This window comes from Zootoca vivipara, chromosome 1, assembly GCF_965207765.1.
Source record: "Zootoca vivipara chromosome 1, rZooViv2.hap1.1, whole genome shotgun sequence".
NCBI classification, from domain to species: domain Eukaryota; kingdom Metazoa; phylum Chordata; class Lepidosauria; order Squamata; family Lacertidae; genus Zootoca; species Zootoca vivipara.
Genome location: NC_142582.1, coordinates 131,277,822 through 131,301,845, shown reverse-complemented (window position 1 = coordinate 131,301,845; position 24,024 = coordinate 131,277,822). Strand labels below are relative to the sequence as shown.

The window sequence follows — 24,024 nt, the reverse complement described above, 5'->3', positions numbered from 1 at the left end:
GAATTAACGCAACTCCTGTTTGTTTTCAGAGCCGGGCCAAAAACAGCCCCTCAAGTGGTGCTGAAGAATTTGGAACTGATGGGTCTTCAATACTGCATGGAATGTGAAAAAACCCTGGGTGTGGTTCTTCCGAAAATCACAATTGCGTGCCAACACAACATCACACTAGCGGCAGAAGAGCACCTCTCAGGTTTGGTCCAGAAATAATCCCAAATGACCAATCACTTGGCAGGATGCACACTGTTAAGAGATAACCATCTGGATTATTTTTGGACCATGAGGTCTGTGATTGCATCTGGCATCCCTTGATGGGGATGGCAGTAGCCAGGACTGAGGCCTCTTGTGCCCATTCCCCGGAGGGCAGGAACAGAGGTAAAAAAACAAAAATAGGAACTCAGGTCAAGACAAAAGTGATGGAGCAGCCCTGATCATTCAAAACCTGACAAAAAATGTGACTGTGTTTAGAAAGAAGGGCCTGGGGTATCTAGGTAGAGAACGACAAGGCAAATTCAATAACAGAGGTCCTGAAGGCTGGTTATTGAACCAAAGCTATTGCTTCGGTTATTACTTATTTTATTATGCTAATATTAGTGTGGTGTATTGGTTAAAGTGCTGGACTAGGACCTGGGAGACCAAGGTTCACTTTGAAAAGAGGTGGGATATTAACATAATAATAAATGGTAGCAGTAAAATAAATAGACACCACTTAATGCCAAAATTAAGGGACCCAGGTGGCGCTGTGGGTTAAATTACAGAGTCTAGGGCTTGCAGATAAGAAGGTCGGCGGTTCGAATCCCTGCAATGGGGTGAGCTCCTGTTGCTCGGTCCCAGCTCCTGCCCACCTAGCAGTTCGAAAGCACATCAAAGTGCAAGTAGATAAATAGGGACCGCTCCGGCGGGAAGGTAAACGGTGTTTCTGTGCGTTGCTCTGGTTTGCCAGAAGCAGCTTTGTCATGCTGGCCACATGACCCGGAAGCTGTCTGCGGACAAACGCTGGCTCCCTCGGCCTATAGAGCGAGATGAGCGCCGCAACCCCAGAGTCGGACACGACTGGACCTGATGGTCAGGGGCCCCTTTACCTTTACCTTTAATGCCAAAATAGGCTTCCAAGTAGTTTACAAACTTTTAAGAACCAATTACACGAGCAAGATGTCAACAATTCTGGGGTTTTTGTTCCAAGGCCGGAAGCCCCTAACAAAGCCAAAGACCAGCTTTGTGTTTCATTCTTCTTCAATCGTTCCATTCAAAAAACGACAGCAAGGGCTACTCCCAGGACAACACATACATGCACACAAACCAACAGGCAATTACGGCGCAATCCTAACCACGTCTACTCAGAAGTCAGCCCTATTGACTTCAATGGGTAAATGGAGTTAGGACTTAAATCATTAAATAAAATCACATTGTCCAAGAAGGAGGGGGGGGAGGAGGAGGAGCACTGGAAAATGATGGAAATCATTTGCCACAGTGACAGTTTAAAAGGCCTGGAACATGTCTCTAGGCTGGCATCCCATTTGCCACAGTGACCAACCCAACGCCTCCAAGATGCCCTTAGACAGCCCTCTCCTGCTCATGGTACCCAGAAACTGGTACCCAGAGGGCAACTGCCAACCTCCATGGAGCCGGCTGAAGTGTTCTACTTAGCGTGCACCCCCTGAAATCGAACCACTCAAGGAGAGGACTTGGGGCTATGCAAGTGCCGCCCCACCTGCCCCACAGCTCACATCTTATAGGGACACCAACTGTGGGGCAGGAGGGTGCACCTTGAAGAAAACAGCCCCAAGATGCAAATTAGGACCGTGGGCCAGAGACTCCCTATCATTGCTCTACCTGGTAGGATGACCAGAACCTCAATGGGTAGACAAATCATCCACCACCGAGAGTTTGGTATCACCCCACCTCCCAAGCCTTGCCAAACAGGCTGTCCATCTCTGCATGTCTTCACTAAAAGCCGCAGAAGTGCCAACTCTCTTTTTCCCTAAATGCATCGGCAAGTTAGATGGAAAACAGAAGAGAAACAGAAGCTGCAAAAGCTCCGCATTTTGTGCTTCAGCGGCTCTTGCCGGTGATTTCTCCTTCAGTTACCCTGCAGTGAGGTATTTGTTTTGCGTGACTAAACCAAGTCGGTTTTAAAAAAAATGTTTCCTTGGCAAGCACAGACATGCGCCTGTAGCCCTGGGAACTGGGCAGAAGAACACCCTATGTGCACATTCCTGTCATTGTGAACTGCGGCCAGGGTTGGTACAGCTGGGTAGCTATTTTAGTAGCAAGGTATCGCTCTCCCAGGTATGCTCCTTAGAGGAAGGGCGGGGCTCAATAGGTAGCTCACCTGCTTTGGCATGCAGAAGTGTTCAATCCCCGGCAGCATGTCCAGGCAGGGCTAGGTCAGAAACGTTTGAGAGCTGCTGCCTGCCAGTGTAGGTAACCCTGAACTAGACGGACCGAGAGCCTGGCTCAGGGTGCGCTCTTTGTTATGCTGCAAAAATAACTCAAGAGCAGTCTTTCCCAGCTGTTTTCAGACTATAATTCCCATCATCCCCGACCACAGGTCTTTCCAGCTAGGGATGATGGGAGTTGTAGTCCAAAATCAGCTGGGGACCCAAGTTTAGGAAACTCTGCTCAGGAGAGCCTCAAACAGCCAAGCCGGCTGGTTAATAATAATAATAATAATAATAATTTATTATTTATACCCCGCCCACCTGGCTGGGTTTCCCCATCCACTCTGGGCGGCTTCCAACAGAAAAATGAAATAAAATAATCTATTAAAACATTAAAAGCCTCCCTAAACAGGGCTGCCTTCAGATGTCTTCTAAAAATCTGGTAGCTGTTTTTCTCTTTGACATCTGATGGGAGGGCGTTCCACAGGGCGGGTGCCACCACCGAGAAGGCCCTCTGCCTGGTTCCCTGCAACTTGGCTTCTCGCAACGAGGGAAACGCCAGAAGGCCCTCGGCGCTGGACCTCAGTGTCCGGGCAGACTTCTTTGCCCAAAGAAAGGCAAGTGGCTTTTGTATCTTTACACAGTAAAAACTCATTCACATCTGCTCAGACGTAAGCCCCAGAGACTTCAGTAGCACTCGCTGAATTGTGTGACAGGTGGAAATGACTGCCATGAGAAGCGGTGAGCCCTCCTCCGCTGGAGGTATCTGACTTGTGGCTGGATGACCTACGTGTCAGGGATGCTGTAGTTGCCCTGCAGTGCAGATCCTGCAGTGAACAGCGGGTGAGACACTGGGCAGCCCTTGTCAAGGCCTCTTCCAATTATGGTTCTAAGCAGGGGCGGCTAAGCCACAGTTTGGATGCCTGATCCAGCCTCACAAGCACATTTTTATGGACTCCCCAAAATACCAACAACAACAACAACAACAACAACAACAAGGATGCAAATCACCCCCTACCTGATCAATCATTTGACTGGAAAGGAGGCCATAGTTGCAATGATGGCCATCAACTTTGAGGTTGGTTTTTTTTAATATAAAAAATGCTTTGTATCGATTAGATTTATAATTTAATAATAATAATAATAATAATAATAATAATAATAATAATAATAATAATATATTATTTATACCCCACCTATCTGGCTGGGTTTCCCCGGCCACTCTGGGCGGCTCCCAACCAAATATTAAAAACACAATACAGCATTAAAGATTAAAAACTGCCCTGTACAGGGCTGCCTTCAGATGTCTTCTAAAAGTCAGATAGTTGTCTATTTCTTTGACATCTGATGGGAGGGCTGTTCCACAGGGTGGGCACCACTACCGAGAAGGCCCTCTGCCTGGTTCCCTGTAACCTCACATCTCATAATGAGGGAACCGCCAGAAGGCCCTCGGAGCTGGACCTCAGTGTCCGGGCAGAATGATGGAGGTGGAGATGCTCCTTTAGGTGTACTGGACTGAGACTGTTTAGGGCTTTAAAGGTCAGCACCACCACTTTGAATTGTGCTCGGAAACGTACTGGGAGCCAATGTAGGTCTTTCAGGAGTTAAAGTCCTGTATACCTGATACAGGACTTTACCTGATACAGGACTTTACCTCGGTCCAGTATACCTGAAGGAGCGTCTCCACCCCCATCGTTCTGCCCAGACACTGAGGTCCAGCACCGAGGGCCTTCTGGCGGTTCCCTCGTTGCGAGAAACCAAGTTGCAGGGAACTAGGCAGAGGGCCTTCTCGGTGGTGGCGCCTGCCCTGTGGAACGCCCTCCCAACAGATGTCAAAGAGGAAAACAGCTACCAGACTTTTAGAAGACATCTGAAGGCAGCCCTGTTCAGGGAGGCTTTTAATGTTTAATAGATTACTCTGTTTTATTTTTCTGTTGGAAGCCGCCCAGAGTGGCTGGGGAAACCCAGCCAGATGGGCAGGGTATAAATATATTATTATTATTATTATTATTATTATTATTATTATTATTATTATTATTATTATTATTAAAGGGTGTTAGACAAATTCATGGAAGATTAGGCTATCAACAGCCACCAACTGCTCTACCTGTGTATTATCTCCAGAGTCTGAATTGGTAAGCCTCTGAATTGGTAAGTTTCTGAGGATCAGAAGTGGAGAGGAGGCTGTCATGTTCAGATCCTACTTGCAGGCTTCCCATTCGGGCATCTGGTGAGCCCCTGTGAGAATGGGATGCTGGACTAGACGGGCCTTTGCTGCGGCTCAAGGTGGATCTCCTCATATTGTCAAGGCCAGGGTTAAACATTGCCCAGCTGCCCTGCTGCTGGGGTGGGAAGCTGCCCCAAGGGAGGCCCCTGAATTCAGAGCAAAGCAGTGCAAACCGAGAAGTTCTGGAACACCTTCAGAAATGGATCCGAGCTCCGACACGCTCCCCCCAAATCACCTCCCTGACTGTTGCCAGAATCCAAGCCCATCCATGAAGTGGCTTACCTGGTTCTTGGAAGGACTCTTCATTCGTTAATGTCCTGGACAAGATGAGGATGAGGGCTTCTTTAAACTGGTCAAAGTGGACCTTTGAAAAAAAAAAAGGATAGAAAAACAACAACAATGTTTTCAGCAAACTCAGTCTGGACAAACCTTTGCAGTGCAATATGCACCCAGATCTAGCAAAAAGCGCCTTGGCCTGACCTTCCAAGCATCCTGTGGCCTTTCCCCCTCGTTACCTCTCCATGCTTATATCCCGATACTTCCCAGCCTGTGGCCTCCAGCTCCTCCACCCCGAGCCAGCCAAAGGATGTCCACTGCAAAGGCACCACTCTACCATGCTGTCACGGAGCTCAAGCATTTTAAGAAGAAGAAGAGTTTGGATTTGATATCCCGCTTTATCACTACCCGAAGGAGTCTCAAAGCGGCTCACAATCTCCTTTCCCTTCCTCCCCCACAACAAACACTCTGTGAGGTGGGTGGGGCTGAGAGACTTCAGAGAAGTGTGACTAGCCCAAGGTCACCCAGCAGCCGCATGTGGAGGAACGGGGAAGCAAACCCGGTTCCCCAGATTACAAGTCTACCCCTCTTAACCACTACACCACACTGGCTTTTAAGGAGAATAGGAATCTCCTAGCAACTCTCAGCACCCTGTAACAAACTACAGTTCCCAGGTTTTTTTGTGAGAAGTCCCGACTGTTCAAATTTTGAACTGTAAGCTCATTGGGGCAGGCACCTGCCCCCTTGTCCTCTGTACGGCACAATGCACACTGACTAAGTTGTCTAAAACAATGGCTTTCTTCTGTTTACCAGAGATGCAGCTATGACAGCCTCCTGCAGCTGAAACAAATGTGGCTGCCTCCCCATCAAACCTTTAAAGGACATTTCCCCCCCTTCAAAGAATTCTGGGCACTGTAGTTTAGCTCTCACAGTTCCAGCGCCCCATGTTCCCAATGCCTCTAATTTCTTCTCCTTCTCTCCCTCCCCTGCTCTAACAATGGATTCAAACTACAAGAAAGAAGATTCCACCTCAACATTAGGAAGAACTTCCTGACAGTAAGAGCTGTTCGACAGTGGGATTTGCTGCCAAGGAGTGTGGTGGAGTCTCCTTCTTTGGAGGTCTTTAAGCAGAGGCTTGACAGGCATATGTCAAGAATGCTTTGATGGTGTTTCCTGCTCGGCAGGGGCTTGGACTGGATGGCCCTTGTGGTCCAACTCTATGATTCTATGACCATTATTATTATTATTATTATTATTATTATTATTATTATTATGCAAACCACGCTGCCCAGCTTAGAATTTCAGGTTCTGGAGGGGGGGGGAAGCAAGACAGGTTTGAAGCAACCTGAAATCCTCTTGCTCAGGTTACACTTTTAATGTGCTTTTCCCAAGCACTTTCCTCCCCACCCCTCCCTGAGTCCTACTTCTTCTTCTTCAAAGACTTATGAAAAGCTCTGTCCAAGCAAGCTTCAAGTTTATTCCGAATGAATGAATCCCTTGCCAGCTTTAGCATAGTGGCAGCTGAAAGCTTTGCTGCCCTGTTGGGCCCCGGGGCGCTATGGAGACCGGTGCCCTAGCAAGCAAACATCTCTCCATCAGCAACATGGAAACACCCATTGCGGTAATAAAATCACAGAACTGTAGAGCTGCAAGGGACACTGGCCTGATCCAGCAGACTCCCTCTTATGTTCCTCTGGCTGGAGCAATCTGTGATGCCCCCCAGTCACCAAGACAAATGGCTACTCATCCAGGTGTTGACGTTCTTCCTACACATTAAGTTCCTGAAAACCACTGGCTGGGAATTGCAGGTGGAGGGGAGTGGTATTCAGCTGGTTGGCCACTGGGAGGGTAAGATGCAGGACTAGATGGGCCACTGGACGGATCCAGCAGGCTCTTTTAAAAAAATATATATTTATTGAAGATTTTCCAACACACACATATAGAAATACAAAACACAAAAATACACAATCCAAAAATACAAAATACAAAAACAAAAATACAAAAAAAGAAAAACAAAAAAATATCAAAAACAAAATCTCTAACTTAAATCTTAATCATCACCCTTTGGACTCCCTCGACCTCCCCCGCCTTGGGTCCCTGTTACAATATTATTTAAACAGTATTCATTATAATTTTGCTAATCTTACATATTATTCTCTCAATCCGTTATTCTTATTTTCAACCCTTCTTCCATATACCATTGCAATCACCTTTATCTAATATTTCAAATCAAATATTTCTAATTCCCTTTATTCATTCTAAAAATGTTTTCCCTTCTGCCTATAATTTTTATTAACAACGAATCATCATTCCAATATTAACTCTTAAATCAGATAATACCAACAGGCTCTTTTTAAGTTCAAATTCACCACTTTGTTTCTAAACAAAGGGTTGCCAAAAATGTCACCTACAAGATGCCTCCATCATGACTGAGAAGTCTAGCAACCAGTACAAGATTCCTGCGGGTTAATCTGGCCACTTAAGGCACGCTGTTCCTTGGGTAACAGACCCTTTTCTTCACCTGCACTTCACAAAGTCCAGGGTTGAGCCAGGTACTCCAGACATGCTCTGGGGCTTGGCTCTGGCACATGCTTTGGAGAAGACTGAACTACTCTGCTCATTTACTATACAGTCGTACCTTGGAAATCGAACGGAATCCGTTCCGGAAGTCCGCTTGACTTCCAAAACGTTCGTAAACCAAACCGTCAGGCGTTCGGGTTCCAAAGAACGTCCGCAAACTGGAGCACTCACTTCCGGGTTTGCATCGTTCAGGAGCAAAAACGTCCGAGTACCAAGGCACTTGGGATGCAATGTACGACTGTATTTATTTCATATACAGCGGTACCTCGGTTTAAGTACACAATTGGTTCCGGATGTCTGTACTCAGGACCGTCTTAAGCACCCCTGGGGCCGTGGAGCGACGGATCCCTCTGGGGTCCCCCGCCCTGTTTCCCAGCGCGGTGGGCAGGGAGGTGGACGCAGCGTGGCTGCCACAGGCGCTGCTGCGCAGCGGTCGGGCAGGCACAGCGCGGTTGCCATGGGCGCAGCTGCGCGGCGAACCGGCGGAGCGGCTGGCCAGCGGGTGGGCGCAGCTCGCGGCGCCCTCCTGACGGACCGGCGCCGTGGTGCCCTGCGGCACCCAGCGTGGCCGTAGGGCCGGCCCTGTCTGTACTTAACCTGAAGCGAACTTTCCCATTGAAAGTAATGGAAAGTGGATTAATCTGTTCCAGGCGGGTCCACTGAGTACTCAACCTGAAGCTTACTTAACCCGAAGTATGAGTGTAATTGGTTCTGGAAGTCCCTACTTAACCTGACACGTACTTAACCTGAAGCAAACTTTCCCATTGAAAGTAATGGAAAGTGGATTAATCTGTTCCAGACGGGTCCGCAGAGAACTCAATCTGAAAGTACTCAAACCGAAGCATACTTAAACCGAGGTATGACTGTAGGCTATAGCAGACGGAGAGATGGGTCTCTCTATCAGCTCTACTGAGAAACCAGCAGTCTTTGGCTCTTCCTCTCCTTGAACCGTTTCCAGTCCTTCTGGTAGTTGCAAGATTAAGAGCAAGTGCCTGTGTTTTCCTTCTCCCTCCTAAAACCTTTTCCTTTGGTGCCAGGTCTTTTAGATTATTAGCCCAATGGCAGCAGGTGTCTTATTACTGATATCTGTAAGGCATTCTGGAAGCCCCCCCCCTTTTTTTTGGCTAAAGAGTGGAATAAAAATACTTGAAATAAATTACTAATCATCCATTCATACTTTCCCCTTTTCCTCCTGAAATAATTAGATCTCGCTCCACTTCCATTGTAACTTGTTAAAAATGAAGCAGAATTCGGCACTTGCTCCGTTATGCTCCATATACTAGATAGAGAGGCTAAATGAAATTGATTAACAGCAGATTCAGGGCAGACAAAAGGGAGCCCTTATTCACACAATGCGGAGTTAATTTATGGAATTTGCAGCACTGGAGGTCACGGTCTTGGGCAGCTTTAAAAGGGGACTGGACAAGTTTATGGGATGGAGGGGGAGGAGGTCTGTCCATGGCGTCAAACAAAATTCACAGAGATGGAGAGGTCTGCTAATAGTGTCACATTAAATTAGCCCCTAGAGTAGATTTTGGAGACACCCAGAAATTAGGAATTATCCAGAAAGCTCAGCCTGGCTCCTGGAAGTGATTTAGTCCTGTAGAAAGCTGTAAGCTGTACACACTTTATGTAGGTAGTCCTGTTTAGGGAATGTTTGAAGTTTTTAATGTTTGATGTTTTATCTTCTTTTTAATATTCTGCCGGGAGCCGCCCAGAGTGGCTGGGGAAACGCAGCCAGATGGGTGGGGTATAAATAATAAATTATTATTATTATAAATCATTGTTATGTCTTTGCATTCATTCTGATAGGAAGGAATCTCCTTGCTGATATAAGATACTGTGAACTGACAAACCGATAAAATGTACAAGTTCCTAAGTGTTTCCTCAAACAATTTAAGATGCACAATAGATGCAAAACAGGCCATTATGACAAATGGGTTGATGGCAACAGTTTTTTTTTTTTTTTTGTAAAACTTATGAAAAATTTCCTCAGGAAGAATAAATCTGGATTAAATTAGGGTGGGACTTTCCTTCCCTGGAGGTTTTTAAGCATAGGTTCGTGGTCATATGTCCTGGATGCTTTAGTTGAGATTCCTGCATTGCAGGGGGTTGGACTAGATGGCCCTTGGGGGTCCCTTCCAACTCTAAGATTCTATGATACAGGCTGGCATCTTGAAGCTAACAATGGTCATGTGATTGCTGTGAAAAGCCCATATGCATGAAGAAACCTGATCCCACAATCAAAGCCCATTTGGAGGTACCCAAAGTTATATACAGTAACTATACAGACACCCAGTTATTAATTGAAAGGTTTGAGAGACTATTAGAATATAGAGCAGGGGTCAGCAAACGTTTTCAGCAGAGGGCCGCTCCACTGTCCCTCAGACCTTGTGGGGTGCCGGACTATATTTTGAAAAAAAATATGAATGAATTCCTATGCCCCACACAAATAACCCAGAGATGCATTTTAAAGAAAAGGACCACATTCTACTCATGTAAAAACATGCTGATTCCCGGACTGTCCGCGGGCCACATTTAGAAGGCAATTGGGTTGCGTCCGGCCCCCGGGCCTCAGTTTGGGGACCCCTGATATAGAGATTCTCTGGAAAAAGTCTATTAACTCAAAGGCGGCCGGGGGGGGGGGGGGCTCCGAGCAGCACTCAACTGATGGAAGTGGGTTCTACTTTGGAAAAGCTCTTATGCCATAATAATTTTTTTAAGGTGTCACAAGTGACATCGTCACCTCTGTTAGTGGTCTTCCCACCTACACGGGGGGGGGGGGGGGGGTTAAGCCCCAAAGTACTTAAGCATTTCTTTGCTCGCTACCCACCCACCACCCCACCCCAGAGCCCATCATTGTTTTGTCTGTATCAGGCTGTTGCCATCTAGCAATAGAGACCTCACTGCCGTTATCACAAAGAGTAATTAAAAGCAGCCTCGGAAAACCTGCTCTGCCAGGAAACTTCATACAGAGGGTCTCATTTGCACATTAATTGCTGCCATTCATCCTACAAATATTGCAAAGCGCTCCCTGCTCTCCACAAAAAGGGCAGTTTGCAGCGAGGAGGAAATTTTTCACTGATTAAAAAAAAATGCCTTGACATTTAAGCTAAAGGAGTGCGTGCGACAGGCAGAGAAGCGAGCGAGAGATGAGGCAGGCTCCTGCGCATTGCAATTATCACGAGGCCATCCACCCCCCCTTCCCCCCACAATGCACTGGCTCTTCGGAATATATCACTATCATGGCGGCACACCTGCCAATGTTTGACGGAGGAAATCAGGTACCCCCGCGATTTGGGTGCTTTGCGATTTACGTGCCATTTAATCAAAAAGGCCCACTCAAAGCGCCGACAATATTTCAGAAATCCAATCAACAATAAAACCAACTGTCACAGCTAATAAAACAGCAAATACTTAAAAATGCAGCCTGTGAACTCCCGACCATAAAGCGCTTCCAGGCATCTACAGCACCTCACAGGTGATCTTATTAACCCATCACAACAAACCTGCAAAGAAGGCCAGCGTTATTACTATTGCTGTATTTTTATCACCCAAAAGCACAAGGGCACAGGTCAGTTTGGGAGCTGACTAGGGAGAGGCCCTCTCCCTCTATAAGCAGGCTTGGAAGATCATAGAATCATAGAATGGTAGAGTTGGAAGGGGCCCCAAGGGTCATCTAGTCCAACCCCCCCTGAAAAGCAGGAATCACAGCTAACATGCCAATGGGTTGGTGGTAAAGGAATAATAGACCCATGGAAATTGTGGTTAGCCCAATCCTGGCAACTTACACACGGCCAACTAATCTGGTGCCACAGAAACAAACAGGCCTGTTAATGCATGAGGCTATTTTAGTTAGGGTCATTAGGCTCTCTTATTCTTAAGGGCCAATTGCTGCTGAATGGAAAAGCACATGAATTTGACCTTTGAAGAGTTTGTAAGTAAAACATTTTTAACTTACCAAACGCGTGGCCTAGCGGAAGAGGGTAACTTTGGAAGTGACTTAGAAGGGGTTGTTTCAAAGGTCTAACAGCCTATATTTCCATGCTTTACTTAGCAGTATATTCTGTGATTTTAAATCTCTGCTGGGGCTTTCTCATCTAAGAGTACTTGCCCCAAACCTGGATCTAGGTACCCAGGGAATTCTTCTTTTATTTTGCCATAGCTAGTACTTCCCCCTTTAATCAAAATACAAAATACCAACCTCCTGCAGCACCTCAACACATTGCTAGACAAACTCCCATCGTTCCTAGCCACTGTCCATTGAAATTCAACAACATCCAGAGAGCCCTGCGTCAGGACTGCCCTTCCATCACCTACAGACTTGGGATGTTAGAACCCCTGGGCCATATGAGCCATACAAAGCTGTCTTATTGCAGAGTCTGACCTCTACCCCGTCAAGCCTAGAATGCCCACTCTGACTGGCAGCAATTTTCCAACTCAGCTACCCCAAATCCCTATTTTAAAAAAACAAAACTGAAGATGACAATGATTGAACATGGGCCTTCTAGATGCAAATGGTGATCTCTGCTATTGAGGTCTGATCCCCTTTCATCTGCTGGAGCATTTAATCAACAAGAAGAGATTGATTTAATCAACCACCGAAGGCAGGAAGCAAACAAGCACTGTACATATAACTCCCCCAGTATTCATCGAGGGGAACCTTAAGATCTTGATAGCATTACATTGTGTCACTCAATGAGAAATGGTCAGATGAGGGCATATTGTTTGTATTCAACAAAACACTCATTGTCCTCAAAGGAGGCTGCAGCAGCAACCTCCCCTCCGAAGCCTTGGAGGCTGGCTGATTCATTCCCTCCCCCCACCCCGCCCCATAAGTGCCCCCACTTTTGCCAAGTCACTGTTGATTGTGCAACCGGACTGAAGTTGTACAAGTTGTGTTGACAAAGAGAAAGGAAAGAGGATGCAGAAGGTTCCTCATTTTGGAGGCGGCGATGGGAAGGAGGAGGAGGAGGAGGAGGAGAAAGTAGCGGTTTCTGCTTTAGGGTTTTAACTACAGTCTTGGAACAGCAGCTGCAGCCGGAACAGATGGCCGGGGTTTGCGGCGCACGAAGCAATTTTACCGTGACCAGCGCTGAAAAGGGAGATTAGGAGCAGTGAGTTTAAATCAAGTTCGGAAAGGGAAAGAGAGAGAGAGAGAGAGAGAATGAATGCCACAATTCAGCAAGGCAAGGTCAGATGAACGATGGAGCAATAGCATCGCTACTCCCCAGGGGAAACATGTGCTGTTGGGATCCACTGCTCAGAAATGCAAGATTCCCTGCTTGTCTTCAGTGCCACAACTTGGATGAGCCAGTGTGGTGTAGTGGTTAAGAGCGGTAGACTCCTAATCTGGGGAACCGGGTTCGCGTCTCCGCTCCTCCACATGCAGCTGCTGGGTGACCTTGGGCTAGTCACACTTCTTTGAAATCTCTCAGCCCCACTCACCTCACAGAGTGTTTGTTGTGGGGGAGGAAGGGAAAAGAGAATGTTAGCCGCCTTGAGACTCCTTCGGGTAGTGATAAAGCGGGATATCAAATCCAAACTCTTCTTCTTCTTCTACATGACTGGCCCACTAGCTTGGCCGTACTGCATGAAAGCACCCTCATTTATGGTCAATCTGAAGCAAGACTCGGCAAAAGTTTATTTGGAAAACTGGACTCTTAAGTCAGGGGTCGGCAAGATTTATCTTGCCTGGGCAGGGTCGGTCCCGCAGAGTTCCCTCCGTGGACCGGATTGCACGCATGCGTGAGCATGCACGCCTGTGATTTCCGACGTCTGCGCAGACGCAATTTCTGGCGCCCCAGAAGTGAGTCCCCGCACTGCGCCAGTTTAGCGCAGTGTGCAAGTGGGCAGCTCGGTTTGGGGGCAGCTCGTGGGCCGGTCAAACAACCGCCACCGGCCGCTTCCAGCCCGTGGGCCTTAGGTTGCTGACCCCTGCTCCAAAGGGAAGCACTGTAGTTCAACAGTAAAGCACCTTCTTTGAATCATAGAATCATAGAGTTGGAAGAGACCACAAGGGTCATCCAGTCCAACCCCCTGCCAAGCAGGAACACCATCAAAGCATTCTTGACATATGCCTGTCAAGCCTCTGCTTAAAGACCTCCAAAGAAGGAGACTCCACCACACTCCTTGGTAGCAAATTCCACTGCCGGACAGCTCTTACTGTCAGGAAGTTCTTCCTAATGTTTAGGTGGAATCTTCTTTCTTGTAGTTTGGATCCATTGCTCCGTGTCCCCTTCTCTGGAGCAGCAGAAAACAATCTTTCTCCCTCCTCCATATGACATCCTTTCATATATTTGAACATGGCTATCATATCACCCCTTAGGCAGAAGTTCCCAGGGTCAACCCCAGGTGCCTCTAGAGAAGACTGGGAATATCTTCTGCCTGAACTCTTGGAGAATCGCTTCTGGTTAGTCCAGACCATACTGAGCTGGCTAGATTAGTGGTTCGACTCTAGTATAAGGCATCTTCTAATATTCCTAAACTTGTACCATTTTCCACATTTTCCACATCTTTCCTCTTGATAATAGTAATCACAAAGGGGGAAATGTAATTTGCAAAGAGGTCCTAAGGCTTCTTCCATATTTGAATCTTCCCATTTCTGAAACTAGAAGCGGGCAGGGATCAAACTTATTTGCAATGCCAGTGGTTCCTCCAATATCCAGCAACCAATCTGGGGGAAATCTATGCAGCTTGGGCAATGCCACGTAGCAATGGGGCAAAGAAAACTAGAGTTATAAAACAAATTTACTGGAGAATGGTAGACTACAGACTAGACAGGGGTCAGCAAACTTTTTCAGCAGGGGGCTGGTCCACTGTCTCTCAGACCTTGTGGGGGGCAAGATTATTTTTTTTGGGGGGGATGAACGAATTCCTATGCCCAACGAATAACCAGAGGTGCATTTTAAATAAAAGCACACATTCTACTCATGTAAAAACACACTGATTCCCGGACCGTCCGCAGGCCGGATTGAGAAGGCGATTGGGCTGGATCTGGCCCCCGGGCCTTAGTTTGCCTACCCATGGACTAGAGGGCCTACTAGTGGTCTAACCTCCAACCAAAGGAGGTCACATGATGCACAGGTCAGCTGACACTGGCCAGACAACAGTCTGCTGTGACAACTATCTGCCTGCCAGATTTGGCCTAGCAGGATGGTCAACCGCAGACCACACTCACTGGATTAGGATTTCAGGTGCTGTGTGATAGGGAAAACCAAGATAAGAGTGAAGAAAGCTGAAACCCTCCTCGTTAAGTTACATTTTTAATGTTCTTTTCAAAGTGCTTTTGATGTCGTACTCAGCTTCTCAACCTACAGAGAACTCTACTCCGCAAGTCTCGTGGTTTTTAAAAATTGATAATGCAGAAGGCGATGTTTAGGTTATAAAGCAGGAGAAAGGAAATTCAAGGGTGCCCAATCTACTCCCAACAGAGGCTGCGATCCTGAACCCACTTAGGGCTTGTCTGTCCTGTGCCTAGAATGCATTTGTCCCAACTCTATCCTTGGGGAAACCTGCTTTTTAAGATTGGCATTTGCTCCAATTCAGCGGGAAAAAGTGGGCTTCCCTGGGGGAAAGAGGCTGGATAAGCGGAAGTGTAGCTGGATAAGCGGAAGTGTAGCCTCCGAGTAAATATCATGAGGATCTAGGGCCTGGCAATGTATCGATCCATAGTCCAAAATCAGTTTGAAGTCCACACACTGTGATAACATTTCATAATATTTGTCAGGGCGATATATTGTGAATCAAAATGTGTGTATGTGTGCTATGTAAAAAATTGCGATATGGGAGAAACTGTAGAGCTGGTAATCATTTCTCATGATTCCTGCTGCCCCTGTTGCTCTGTACAGTCGCACCTCTGCTTACGTATCCCTCTGGATGCATAAACTTCGGGTTGCGAATGTGGCAAACCCAGAAGTGTATACGTCTGGATTTTGCTGCACGCGCATGCACAGAAGCGCTCTGCGCGCCACATGCATGTGCAGAAGGGCACCTCCAGTTTTGAAGTTTTCGGGATATGGTTGGGCCTCTGGAACAGATCCCATTCATAACCAGAGGTGGCGGTTGTTGTTGTTTAGTTGTGTCCGACTCTTCGTGACCCCATGGACCAGAGCACGCCAGGCACTCCTGTAATTTTGTTTTTTCTTGTAGAGTTTTCTTGTAAAGAATGTTTTTCTTGATTTTTGCTGTTGAGTCGTTTAGTCGTGTCCGACTCTTCGTGACCCCATGGACCAGAACACACCAGGCACTTCTGTCTTCCACTGCCTCCCGCAGTTTGGTCAGACTCTTGTTCGTAGCTTCGAGAACACTGTCCCACCATCTCATCCTCTGTCGTCCTCTTCTCCTTGTGCCCTCCATCTTTCCCAACATCAGGGTCTTTTCCAGGGAGTCTTGTCTTCTCATGAGGTGGCCAAAGTATTGGAGCCTCAGCTTCAGGATCTGTCCTTCCAGTGAGCACTCAGGGCTGATTTCCTTCAGAATGGATAGGTTTGATCTTCTTGCAGTCCATGGGACTCTCAATAATTCCCCTCCAGCACCAGAATTCAAAAGCATCAATTCTTCGGCGATCAGCCTTCTTGAGCTGGGAAACCCATAGCTTTAACTATACAGATCTTTCTAGTTACAGGTAGGTAGCCGTGTTGGTCTGAGTCGAAACAAAATAAAAAAATGCACACGAAAGCTCATACCAAAATAAAAACTTAGTTGGTCTTTAAGGTGCTACTGAAGGAATTTTTTTATTTTATACGGATCTTTGTAGGCAAGGTGATGTCTCTGCTTTTTAAGATGCTGTCTAGGTTTGTCATTGCTTTTCTCCCAAGAAGCAGGCGTCTTTTAATTTCGTGACTGCTATCACCATCTGGAGTGATCATGGAACCCAAGAAAGTAAAATCTCTCACTGCCTCCATTTCTTCCCCTTCTATTTGCCAGGAGGTGATGGGACCAGTGGCCATGATCTTGGTTTTTTTGATGTTGAGCTTCAGACCATATTTTGCGCTCTCCTCTATCCTCTACTGGAAGTACCACTGTACTATAAAATAACAGTTGTAACAATGTGTTAAAGGTAAGTAAAATGTGTAGGTTTTAGATCCCTAAGTAGTAACAGTTGCCAGGACATTACCTTGTTTGCCACTTCATAGTTACATCCTCATTTCATACATCAGGATATAACAATATCGTGATGTTTAGCTGAGCAATTCTCCTATACCAACTCAATATCGTCAGCTCTGACTGGCAGGAGCCTTTGGTGAAGAAGGATTTGAAACTGGGGCCTTCTGCATGCAAAACCCCTGCTCTCCCAACCCAACTAAGGTCCTTCCCTATAGAGCCGTGGCGCTGTATGGCCGGGGGGGGGGCATAAGAGAGATGGAAGGAAAGCCACACTAAGATCTTTTTTACCCCACATATGCAGGTAAGCTACAGTCACGTGGAGGTGCTGGGAATACACCAAGCCCAGGAGCCGTAATTGGAGAAGTCAAAGAACAGCAGTACATGCAAATCAAAAGGAGCCACAGCCAGAATGGGACAACGTATGCATAGCGAGTTTGCCTTGTTCTCCCCCCCACCGCAGTCAGAAGCTAATTTGATGCTGTGTTTGATGCTGTGCAGAGAAGACTCGGGTACCCAATTTGAGAAGGAAGGTTTTCTGCGAGTGAGTATTCTTATTAGCACAATAAAGCGTCCCGTTTCAAGCCGCTCATTATTTTCCACCAGGTTTTCCCCACCCCCCCACCCCCGCACCATGGAAGTCCACACGCCCTTCAAGATGTGGGAATCTTCCTCTCTCGGGAGAGGGAGCCGGCTTCTAACACTTCCCTCCCTGTCCTTGGGTGGGGGGGGGGAGAGAAAGGCTTCCTCCACTTCAAGCAGTATAAAGCTCATTTCTGCTCAACCCCCCCCCCACCTCCCTTCCTGGAGAGCTTGGCACAGCGGTCTGGGTGCAGAGGCTACCTTCCAAGGAATTCCAAAGGAAGAGAAGGAAATGGGGGTTCTGAGGGAAGTTGAGGGGAACAGCATTCATAGCAAGAGCTGTAGCGCCTTGCAATTGTATGAGCATTTTTTTGCAGTTGTAGCATTAGGTAGAAATTACCTTGCACGGGATATTGAGGGACAAATAATGATAGAAGTTCCATGGGCCATGATTGGAATTAGTTTTAAGATGGTTTCCTTCTAATGACAGCAAAAGTGACCATCATTATTATGATGGATGAAGCATCCGTGTAAGGGATTATTAATTATTATTAATTATTATTATTATTAATTATTATTAATCATTATTATTTATAACCCACCTTTTCCCCAGAACAGGACTCAAGGCAGCTTACACAAATTAAAGGTAAGCAGATAAAATACGAAGAGCTAAAAACATATAAAAGAGACAGGTAGGTAGCCGTGTTGGTCTGAGTCGAAGCAAAATAAAAAAATTTTTTTCTTTCAGTAGCACCTTAAAGACCAACTAAGTTTTTATTTTGGTATGAGCTTTCGTGTGCATGCACACTTCTTCAGATACACTTGAAACAGACGTGTCAGACCCTTATATATATACAGAGGGTGGTGGGGGTGGGTGGGAATGGGTGATGGGCTGATAGGAGTGGTAAACCTGTTGATGGCTGTTAACGACTGCTGATGACTGCAATAGGTCCTGCGGGGGGGGGGGAGCAAGGGCTGAGGCGCTAAAGAAAGCTTGATCATGCATAATGAGATAAGAATCCGATGTCTTTATTCATCCCAGGTGGCTCTATGGTTTTAAGCTTGGTAATGAGTTCCAATTCAGCAACTTCTCTTTCCAGTCTGTTCTTGAAATTTCTCTGTAATAAAACAGTTGCTTTGAGACCTTGTATAGAATGTCCTGGGAGATTTCAAAGCAGCTGTTTTATTACAGAGAAATTTCAAGAACAGACTGGAAAGAGAAGTTGCTGAATTGGAACTCATATATTAAAATACAGATAATGAAAAAGGGAGGAGGTTTATGGAAGGGGTATGTACAGTATCTCAATGACCTAGGCAGATGAATAGGGATGTATCTGCACTTGCTGTAGCTATGGAGGTCTGGGTCTGGATAGCTGGATAGCAGATGACCTGGGAACCCCATGTAGGCTACAATCTTCTGTTCCATGACTCAAGGAAAGTAGGAAACCACTGTAATAATTACCTTTGAGACCTGTTGCCCTGCCTGACTAAGGCATCCCCTTTTCACACCAGGCTAGGCAAGGAATCGCCAACCTTGTGCCCCCTAGATGGTCTTCAACTCCAACTCCCACCATCCGTGACGGCAGGGCTGATGGGAGTTGGAGTCCAACAACTCCAACCCATCCTGTGTTCATCGCTTTGGTCCATCTTGAAATATACAAAGGACTGTCACGTGAAAGATGGAGCAAGCTTGTTTTCTCCTGCTCTGGAGAGTACGAACTGAACCTCAAGTTACAAGAAAGGAGATTCCGAGTAAACATCAGGGAGAACTTTCTGGCGGCAAGAGCTGTTCAACCTTCAGACAGCCTCAGAAAGTCCCTGGAGGTTTTTAAGCAGAGGTTGGATGGCCATCTGTCATGGATGATCCAGCTGAGATTCCTGCAATGCCGGGGGTTGCGCTAGATCATGGGTAGGCAAACTAAGGCCCGGGGGCTGGATGCGGCCCAATTGCCTTCTCAATCCGGCCTGTGGACGGTCCAGCAATCAGCATGTTTTTACATGAGTAGAATGTGCGCTTTTATTTAAGATGTACCTCTGGGTTATTTGTGGGGCATAGGAATTCGTTCATCCCCCCCAAAAATATAGTCTGGCCCCCCACAAGGTCTGAGGGACAGTGGACCGCCCCCCCTGCTGAAAAAGTTTGCTGACCCCTGCACTAGATGACCCCCAGGTCCCTTCTAACTCTATAACTCTAGGATTTTCTGGCCCTCTGGGCCCTCAGACATAGCTCAGCTGACTGTCTCTCTCTTCTCCCACATGGATTTTTCTCCCTCAGTTTTCTCTGGTCCTCTCTGGCCTGCTCCCACCCTTCCACCTTTTCTTCCGATCTCCCCATGCTTCCCTTTTCCCGAGCAGGTTCTCTCAGCCCCTAAACCATTCATCACTCTTACCCGGCTCAGGAGATCGCCCTGCAGAAGTGTCTGCTGCAGCGCCCCCGGGGCGACCGTTTCCAGCTGCAGGACGTGGCAGAGCTCGGTCAGCTCCTCGTGCCCCAGGGAGCCAGTGCCGGTGACGTCAAAGCTGTCAAAGAGCTCTTTGAGGCGGGCTTCAGACTGGTCCTGCTCAGCTTCATCCATCCCATAACCCACTGAGCTCAACTGTCAAAGGGGGGGGGGAGAGAAGGACACCACAAATAGTTAGTTACTCTTGCAAAGACTCCAGAGATCTTGAAGACAATGCATCTCTCTCTCTTGCAACTATAGTTTGCTTGAGACGTAACACCAAACCATGGTTTGCCCTAACTGCAGTTTGTACACCCAGCCGTGATTTGTGTTCCAGGTGTAGAAGCAGGCTGCGGTTTCTGGGGTTCCCGAACCTCCCCACTTTGCCCAGGAATTCCAGCAAACTATCCTCGACAGTGATTGTCGATGAGACACCAAACAACAGGTTTGCAAACTGTGGTTCCGATGCCCTCCCAGAAATTTTCCTTGCAAACCCCAGATCCACATTATATCTGAACCATCTCATAGCCTCCAGAGGCAGTTTGGGCTGATATACATTTATCCCTTCCAACTCTAGGATTCTATAGTGCAGCAGGTCCAGCTTTAATTGCCTTGCAGCCAGACACCGACTGTGCCTACATCTATTGCCAGGCTTATCTGAATTGCAGAAAGGCTGACCTCCTCTGGCAAAGGGATCCCTCCATTGTGCAGAAAAAAATAATCTTAATTGCCAACAACAAAACCTGAAACGTCTCTATGAAGAAATAATACCCCCCAGCAGCTTCCAGATCAAAAGTAAGCACCAGGACGGCAGATAGCACACAGCCCAGTAAGAAATCTCTTATCTCTCCCTCGCCTCCAGCTTTCTTTCTGTGCACGCTCCCTCCCCTTCCTATGTTCACCTCCTTTGAGCTACCTGTTGGAATAACGATGATGGGATCCTCAAAGGCCCAGGTTTTGCTTTCCACCCCAGGCTCAGTATCCCCATATTCAACAAAGGATGCATTAAAACTGGCTAGAAAGGAAAGCCAGTCTACAGAGCACAGAAACTCCACCTCATCAGCACCACGACCTTTGTATCTGGCCTTCCCAAATGCTTTTTTTAAAAATGTCTGCAATCATGAGAGCTAGGAACTTGTTTTACTGTAAACTTCTCAGGATTCCACGACACACAGCAAATGCATCATATAACTGTAGAGTTGGAAGGAAGCCGATAGATCGATATATCATCCAAAACCGGTTTGAAGAGAAAGTTGCTCTTGTGCCCAGGTCTTCCCCTTGGGCATCTGGTTGAGAGAAGAGGCTGCTAAACCGGATCAGCCCCTGGTTGGATCCAGCAGAGCTCCTCGCATGTTCTTAGAGCTCCTGTAATACATGCTCCTGTACGGTAATCTTGCTCAGCAAACACACACAGGGGCCACTGGGGAACAGATGCAAGCCAGCCTCTCGTGCCTCAACGTAAACAGTCCCTTTGCTTACACCGCATCCATTCATCAAGGAGCAGCGACTTACTTTCACTACAGACAAATGGCCCAGGCGAGGTGCGAGGGAACCGCTCTCCAGAGCCCCACCAAATCCCTGGGGGCTTGAGGTAATGCTCTGTGAAACGGTATTAGGAAGGAGAAAAACAACCTGACTTGCAGGAAGAAACATGCTCTGGGCAGTTTTAGAAAAAACACTTTGAAAGAGGCGAGACAGAGAAGCCAAACCTCTCACAACTGGTGTTTGCACTGGAACTTTAGCTATTCCCAGGAGTGTTGCAGTTCTGCAGAAATTGTGGCAGGACGGATTACCAGAGAATAACTTCCCCCCCAGCACCAGGGTCCTATCTTCTTACTGGATCAGAAGCATGGGTTTCTCAAAAGCTGAAAGACACTGATAATCTAATAACGTATCAAGGGCCCAGCTGTTCCAGGCTCGGTTCCCCTATAGATTTCCACATTTTCTTAGTCAGTTGTCCGGGGGGGGGGGGGATGTATGGCAGGAACAGCCCTGTCTCTCTGGTGCAGAGATTGCCACCCACTCTCAGATCTGATGGGGGTGCAGATTCTTCTAATGGGTGGGTAGGTTGCTATCCTAGACAGCCAAAATCTGCACGCATGGAATTACGTATCTTTGCTATAAGAATGATCACTGCTACCTGAGTGTACTTTTTCTTTCTTCTCCCTCCCACCTCTTTTGCCTTGTGTGTCATGTCTTCTTTGAAGGCAAATCTGAGGGCAGGGGGCTGTCTTACTGCAGGGGCTAAAGGGTGAGGCACAAGTGCATTAAACAATTAATAGAAACATCCTCACAGCGCTGCTTCCCACAGTTACCCACTATCTCAGTGATGGCGAACCTACGACACGCATGTCAGATGTGACACACAGAGCCCTCACTGCTGGCACGCGCCCCATCAGCCCATGCACGGTGTTGTTGTCCCCCCCCCCATTTGTGCTCCCGTTCCTCCTCACGCTACAGCTTTACAGCTTGTCTCCACTGTTAAAACCTGGATCCTTTTTTGTTGTTGTTGTTGCTGGTATCCAGAGATTGGTTTTTTAACCCGTTCTGTGCTGGGGTTTTTTGGCGCTTTGGCAGACTATGTCGGTGCTGCATGTTAGTTCCAGCGAAGGTATTGTTCGTCATTTATTTCTGTTCTCTTCCCCCCCCCAAAAAAAGCGCAGCAGTTTGGGGCACTCCCCCAAAAGCAAAGCAACTTTTGCACCCCCCCAAAAAAACCTCCAAAACTTTGGTCAGCAGCTCCCCCCAAAAAGCTCAACAACTCTGGGCACTTTGTGATAAATAAGGGTTTTTTGGTTTGGTTTGGTTAAATCATTAGTTTTTGATTCATTAAATATAGTTATATATTACAGTTACACATTTTTGTTATTTAAACTATAAATATCGTAAAATTATGTTTTTTTTCCTCGAAGTGACACACCACCCGAGTTATGATCAGTTTTTTGGCGAATTTTGACACACCAAGCTCAAAAGGTTGCCCATCTGAAGAAGTCACACTCTCACAGGTACCACCTAATACCCATTCTACATTTGCAAGAACTCGAGAGTAGCGGCAGGAAACTTTTTCCACCTGAGCTGCTCCGACAAAAGCAGGAACAACCTCCTCCTAACTACCAGCAGCTACCTGCGTCAAGACATTCCTTGGATCTCAACAGGATGGCAAGTCCTTGGTGGCTGCCTTATCGCTGGTATAATCAGGGTATGACCCAAAGGTTCGTGATGGGGCTCCCTTGCTAAAGCTGCCTGGAAGGGAGACCTCCTCCTGGAGAGGACAGGATTGCTGCTTTGGGTTCCAGGATGGAAAAATGCAGGTTATACTGTATATTCCTGCATATAAGACTACATATAAGAGAGCCAGTGTGGTGTAGTGGTTAAGAGCGGTAGACTCGTAATCTGGGGAACCGGGTTCGCGTCTCCGCTCCTCCACACGCAGCTGCTGGGTGACCTTGGGCTAGTCACACTTCTCTGAAGTCTCTCAGCCTCACTCACCTCACAGAGTGTTTGTTGTGGGGGAGGAAGGGAAAGGAGAATGTTAGCCGCTTTGAGACTCCTTCAGGTAGTGATAAAGTGGGATATCAAATCCAAACTCTTCTTCTACTACTACCTTTTAACCCAGGGAAATCTTCTCAAAAGTCGGGGGTCGTCTTATACGCCAGGTCGTATTTCTTATAAGGCGAGTATATCCCAAACTCTATATTTTAGCTGGAAAAGTTGGGGGTGGTCTTATACGCCCAGTCGTCTTATATGCCAGAATATACGGTACATTTTACCTATTGCAACTGTTTATGTACCACTTAACCCCTTGGCCTCTAAGCTCAGTGCACAACAAAGTGAAAAGGATAAAATAAAGAGAAAAAATTGGTCAAAATTAACCATAAGATCGGGGCTGGGGTGGGGAGAGCAAGCCATGAAATGCATGCAGAAATAAAAACAGGTCTTCAGCAGATCAGGCCAGTAGCCCATCTAATCCAGCATCCTGTTCTCATACTCGCCAACCAGACGGGAAACCCACAAGCAGGATTCGAACGCAAGACCCCTCTCCGCTCCTGCGGTTCCCAGCCGCATTGCTGCCTCCAACTGTGGAGGCTGAGCCTACCCATCCTGTCTGATCTCACCTGGGAGGGGGCTCCAAGGTAACACTCAGAAGAGAAGGGAAAGCACCCGTCAGGCTGAAGCAGCTCCTGCAACCGACTCGCTCGCCTGTCTCGGCTTTCTGCAGACCCACAGGAAGGTGGCTGCTCTCCTCTTGTTCTCCCAGGCTGCTGCCACCCGAGAGAGAGAGAGAGAGAGAAGAAGCCTGAGCTCATCAGATGCAGAGCATCCAAATGATGCTGGATTCCCAGCCAGGAGGGTCAATGCTCCAGGAAGATGGGGGGTGCGGTCCAGCAACCTCTGGAGTAAAGAGGGGGGCATCGGTCCATTTCGGATTCTCTCT

General features: G+C 47.2%; 1 protein-coding gene across 11 annotated transcripts in view; it reads right to left on the bottom strand.

Annotated features, from left to right (window-relative positions):
• The window catches only part of NIN (ninein), a 108,295-nt gene that overhangs the window by 70,671 nt on the left and 13,600 nt on the right, over window positions 1–24,024 (bottom strand). For all 11 annotated transcript variants that reach the window (XM_060270695.2, XM_060270705.2, XM_060270714.2 and 8 more), the window contains exons 3-4: window positions 19,539–19,745; window positions 4,888–4,969 (exon numbers count right to left, since the gene is read on the bottom strand). In XM_060270695.2, the coding sequence (XP_060126678.2) occupies window positions 4,888–4,969; window positions 19,539–19,724 (268 nt within the window). In that variant the 5' untranslated portion in view covers window positions 19,725–19,745. The remainder of the gene's footprint in view (window positions 1–4,887; window positions 4,970–19,538; window positions 19,746–24,024) is intronic.